This window comes from Marmota marmota, unplaced genomic scaffold (assembly GCF_001458135.2).
Source record: "Marmota marmota marmota unplaced genomic scaffold, marMar, whole genome shotgun sequence".
Lineage (NCBI taxonomy): Eukaryota > Metazoa > Chordata > Mammalia > Rodentia > Sciuridae > Marmota > Marmota marmota.
Window position 1 is genome coordinate 45,938,037 of NW_026000174.1, and position 6,000 is coordinate 45,944,036.

At 44.9% G+C, this 6,000-nt stretch overlaps 1 protein-coding gene across 3 annotated transcripts in view; it reads right to left on the reverse strand.

Moving 5' to 3' along the window:
• Positions 1 to 6,000, reverse strand: part of Pamr1 (peptidase domain containing associated with muscle regeneration 1) — a 78,165-nt gene that overhangs the window by 25,466 nt on the left and 46,699 nt on the right. For all 3 annotated transcript variants that reach the window (XM_015477782.2, XM_048788593.1, XM_015477781.2), the window contains one exon: positions 4,252 to 4,359. In XM_015477782.2, coding sequence (XP_015333268.2) covers positions 4,252 to 4,359 — 108 coding nt within the window. The remainder of the gene's footprint in view (positions 1 to 4,251; positions 4,360 to 6,000) is intronic.

Consider the following 6,000-nt stretch of genomic DNA (forward strand, 5'->3'; position numbering starts at 1 on the left):
GAAAGTAGAACGAATCAGACATAACTTTCCCATGTTCATATTCGAACACATGACCAGTGTAACTCCATATTATGTACAACCACAAGAATGGAAAATTGTACTTCATGTATGTATAATATGTCAAAATACATTCTATTGTCAAGTATATCTAAAAAGAACAAATAATTAAATAAATACATGTACCCTTTGAACCAACAGTTCAACATCTAGAAATTTATCTTACAAAAATATGTCTACATATGAACAAAATAATATGATAGGATATCCATTGCAGTTCTCATCATAATAGCAAAAAATATTTTTAAACAATATCAAATCCATCTTGAGGATGTGATGAATATATGATAGCGCATTCATGCATACAATGAAATACTCAGGAATCATTTCATGGACCCATCTGGAAAAAATATCCATGACATGGGTATTGAAAATGAGTTGAATGATTGTATGTATACTTGAATCCACTTTGGTAAAACTCTTGACCTTGGCACCACTGGCTCTGGGCTAGATAACTGTGGTGGGGCTGTCCTGCCCCTTGTAGGATGTTTAGCAGCATCCTGGTCTCCATGTATTAGAGGCCAGAATTGCCCCCATTCACCCACAGTTATAACCACCAGCATTGATTAAGGCATTGCCAAGTGCCACCCAGGGGTGGAGAGGAAAGGCAAAATTACCCCCAGCTCAAAGCCACTGGCTTAAAATAAGGATATATGAAATCATGACTTAGGTTGGAGCAACATAGAAAGAAGTCCACAGTTTTCTACCAGTGGTTCCCCTGGAAACCAGGACTGGTCAGGGAAAATAGTATTCTCTTTTTATTTCACACACCTCTGTATTATTTGATTTTTGGTTTCTTCTGCAAGGAAGTAGAAAATCTATTTCTATTGGACCCTACTTAGGGACATGCACATGTATAAAGTTAGCTTGTATCAAGGACTTTCCTGAGAATAGAGAGACTGATGAGCCATATCAGGAAGGAAAGACCTTTGAAAGGACTTGATCATGGGACACAGTGGTCACCAGAGCTCACCACTCAATCACCCGGAGTCCTACCAAGCCACGCTGCAAGAGCCACCGTGAGACATGGTGAGCTACATGGGAAATGTGCAGTTCTCACTTCTGGCTTTGGATCTGATGAGGAATGGCATTTTTCATCCTCTGCTTTGAATCTTTCATATGCAAAAAGGAGCATCTAATTTTCCACAAAGACTTGAGTGCAGCATCTAGAAGTGGTTTCCTTTTATAATCAAATTTGATATCACATAAATCAAAGACAGAAATCTTGTGCATCCTGAGCTCGGTGCTCTTAAAACTAATTTTTAAAAATAATTGCCCATTTCAATTTGGGCATTTGAGAGTTTGGGGGAAGCTGAGAGTGCTTGGGTTTCTTCTTCATTTTGAAAGAATTCCTTCTAGAGAGATTGTTCCAGTACATTGATATCCTCATGAGGAAAACGGAATTAATATTTTTTTTTCTCTTTTCTGCTTTTCTAACTGACAGATTGCTCTGAAAAAAAAATGACGAAGATCTGTTCAAAAATCATAAGGTAAACTGCCACAGCTAATTTTTGTGATATTTCCCCCATGGAGTGCATTAGAACTCATGCCAAACTTCCTAACAGGAAAAAAATAAACCTGCATCTTATAGAAAATAATAAACATTCAGACCCCCATAAGGATGCTAGCAAATGACATATCAGATTTCCACCGCGAATATCTTCACCCAGCTGTAACTGCACGGTACTGAGGAATTATGGTTTTTGAACTATATATATATAAACTGGCAGGGGAGAATTCTCTTGCCCATCTATGCTGGTGTTTTAAAGTGATTTCAGATACTGTATGAATCAAGTTACAAATCAGTACAAAAATGCCTTATTTTACATTCATTTTTCATGATGTTTATTTTTTCTTGGTGGAATAATCATGCTGAGAAATCCATATTTGATTCACACGCTATCCATGCACATTTTAGTCATAACTTTGGGAAGGATTATTTTCCTCTCCTGATTTAAAACAGCTTCTTAAAGGCATCTGGTCTTATTTGGTGATGTTTCACTTCTTTGCAATTTTACCTGTTTATCAAAGCCCTCATATTGTACAGTCAGTCCTTGAGTTCATTAAACATTCCCTTTAAGCTACTATAGCTGCCACCATGTCCCTTTGAATCTAAAGGGTCAAGGTCCAGAACTGCCGTGAGAAGAATCACACCACATACAATTTCTTGATGCAAAGAGAAAGCCACGGTTCCTTGATTTGCCTGTACACAACACAGCAGACTCAAATGAGGCGGGGACCACAGAGCATCATTTTCTAAGCCTCTCCCAGAGTCCCACTCAAACCAGCCGTGCCACTCCAGAGCAAGGGATGCTTTCAGCAGAACTCAGTGGCATAGTCAGGGACCCCTCCCCATTCTGCAATATTGTCTGCACCTGCTACTTTCAGAGAACTGCCCACGGGGATGAGAACCACATTATCTACCTGCACAGAAAGCCAGCATGCCCAGTTCATGTCCCCTCGTTCCACGTGGAATTTAGCCAATGACTCACTGTCATATGGATAGGACAGCCCAGTCCCCTAGCCTGCACTTCCTTTATATTCCAGATCTCACTACCACTCAACACTGGGGATGGGATTTCACCTGAAACCTCACACTTACTTAGCTTCATTCCCTTCCTGATTCCTTGTCCCCCTCCCTTATGAGCTTCTCTAGGGAGCTTGACCTTGAAGCCTCACTTGTACACTCATTCCCGTCTCAGGATCTGCTTGGAGGAACCCTGCCCAGGGTATAAACTGTACTCCTTCAGCTCTTCCCCAAATTTTCACTTTTCTTGTTCTGCACCTCTCTTCCCAGGGTGATGGTTTCAGTGCATGACACCGATTTTGGGTCTCAAACTTCTATTAGCACACAGGACAGACACATGGTTTTAGTTATCAGATACCCCGACCAATTATTTCTGGTTACTGGGTTAAAATTCCTCTTTGCCAATGTCACAGTCCTTGGCACCACACAGAGGGGCTGGACGTTCATGGTGCCACCATGTGCAGCCGTCAGCATAACGCTTCCTAAGGACAAGGATTAGATCTGTCAGAGGCTTGTTCACATGCAGCACATTCAAGTCTCTCTTCTCTCTTCTTGGGTCTAATAGTGGAGGAAAATCACATGCTGCTTTCCTGTTTTTGGAGTGAATTATTTGCTTGAGTTGGTTTCTGCTGTTTGGATGACTGAGGGTTATGATTGCACAGCTATAAGACTAGAGAACTTGAGTGGTTCAATGTTACAGTCATGACATGACTCAGGGGCTGGGAGTATAGCTCAGTGGTAAATTGCATCCTTAGCATGCAGGAGACCCCAGGTTTGATCCTAAAACAAAAGGGAAGGGAGGGGAAGGGGAAGGAGAAGGGGAAGGAATGAGTTTGGCTCAGGCAGAAGGTTGGGCCAGGACTTGAATGGTTGAGAACAAGGAGAGCTGTCCTGGAGATGACCAGCTGGATCCTCCTCTCTTATGTCCCACCCCCTGCACCCCGTTTCATTCCAGGCCTGCCCAAGAACTACTAAAGGAGGAAGAAACGGGTCTCACCAACTCGGGAGAAGCTGCTTCAGAGAAAGGCAAGGCGTCCTCTTTCCCTGCATCTCCACACTCCCAATGCACAGCAGTCCTTCAGAAAACGTTAGCTTGTGTCTCAACAAACCTCATCTCATCCTTATAGGATACCCACGTTATTTGCCGCCCAATTCAGGAAGCTTTGAGTGTGAGTGAGGATGTTATTATATTTAGACAAAATGCAAACACTGAGACTGTCCCCAGAAAACTGGGGCTTGTGGTCACCTTACATATTGACCATGTAGGGTTTCAGACTATTCCACACCACATCGGTGCCCTGGAGGACAACTCCAAACTTCAGACCTTAGGATGGACAGGGAGCTCAAACTCTGAACCACAGGAGAGCTGACAACGGTGGCTTTCTACGGCTGACTGTTTCCTCGGTGTTCTTGAGCTCTGAATATTATGTGAGACTGCTGTGTCTTTTTTGAGGGGTATTTGAAATAGTTTTGGGCTAGAAATGTCAAGGGGCAAACGTTGGTAGTTCCAGCAGCCCTGCCCTTCTGAAACCACTCAGTTGTATCCACACCCTGCGCCATCTTGGACAGAGAGTCCTAGACACCAAGAAACAGCAACCCCGAGAGCCCCAAAGCCCTCCCAGGCCCACCGGCGAGGCTCCTCAGCTCCACCCAGGAGGCATACTCACGGTTTTCACAGCGCTGCCCGGTATAGCCTGCCAGGCAGGCACACTTATAAGATCCAGCTTTGTCAGGGAGGCAGGTGCCGTCATGGAAACAAGGAGACGAGGAGCAGGCTGGAAGAGAAAAGGCATCCCTAAGTGCCACTGTGCCTCCCTAAGTGCCTCCTCTCCAGGCCTGGAGGCTTCTTGACTTCTTGGTGGTTTTCTATTCCTTTTACGGAATTCATGTTACCCTAAAACAGGCAGGTACTCGTTACATGTCGGAGGTTGCTGATATTATTCAATCTTTCTGAGGCCCCCAGAAGGCAATGCTAGTCTGAGGTACATAAGCCAAAAAATAAACAGGAGCACTGGGTTCTGTGGTGCAAGCCCAGTGACTAAGGAGGCTGAGGCAGGAGGATCCCCAAGTTCAAAGCCAGCCTCAGCAACTTAGCAAGACCCTGTCTCAAGATAAAATACAAAAGGGGCTGGGGATGGGGCTCAGTGGTTAAGCACTCTTGGGTTCAATACCTGGTACCAGAAAAATAAACTGGAGCATTAAATAGATGAAAGCAGAATCATGCTTGCATCCTTGGATGGGTAAGCATCCTTGGGTAGCTTTAGATCACCCTTAAAAAAAAAAAAAAGAGAGACAGTCACTGGAAGATAATCTTTATGACACCACTAAAGGTGTACTTGAGAATCTCCAAACATATGTTCTGTAGCCATTAGTCCTTGTGATGTTGAGATAAGTTCAACTCAATAAGGGTTCTGGCCTCAGATGTACTGGGGAACTGCTCCTGGCATTAACGGTAATTAACCAAACTGCTTTGCTGTAGAACCTCTCAGTTTAACGCCCTATGCATTATGAAGTTCTGAGAATGCACATAACATTCAGTCTTCCCCAAGCTTCTCTGACCTCATAACCTGCTCTTTACAGAGCATCTTAAGGACCATATTTTCTACAAACAGACATCACCATTCCTACGTTCATGGAAGAAATGCATCCCTCGATTCAGCGGAACAAATCTGTACTGAGAGCTTGCTCTGTGAAAGGTACCGGAGAGACACAAAGAGAAATAGGAGATTCTATTTACCAGGTCAAGGTGATGTAGAGAAAAATATACAACTGTAACCCAAAGCACGGTGCAGTTAGTGTATTATCAAAAAAGAAGAGAAAGTGCTACAGAGCGGTCACAAAAGGGCAAAGTCACAGCTCACTGGAGCAAGAGAAAGGGTTTAGCCAAGGATGGACAAGGTGATAGGGATTCTGAAGCATGGGTTGTGATATGCAGGTTTGAGACAGGTGACCCTCGCCAGAGGCAATAATGGATAGAAACTGACGAATGGGGTGTGTGAGGAGCAGAAATGGTGCTAGCTCTTTGCCAGGGCAGGCTAGTGTTTCCTAGATTCTCAGGGGAGCGGGGAGTCGAGGAGCCCATTTCATAAGAGGGAGACCCTCCCTCCATCACAGGCACACAGGTCGGTGAGCCACCACTGTCCCCAACCAGCCTCCCTGACAGCTGGTTCTGCCTGACAGACCACCCCACAGGGGACCAGCAGGGTGTCATCAGGGACCAGGACTGACCACCCACGGCAGCAAAGCATCTGGAACTCCCAGGCCCTGCACAGCCCCATGGGGCCCAGCATGGACTGGAGACAGGGACAACTGCTGAGAGCTGCTGTGGGCATCCTGCTAAGGGACAAGCAGATGAATGGAGGGGACTGCAGAAACCCTGACTCTACCACCACTACCACTACCCCCCACCCCCCCAC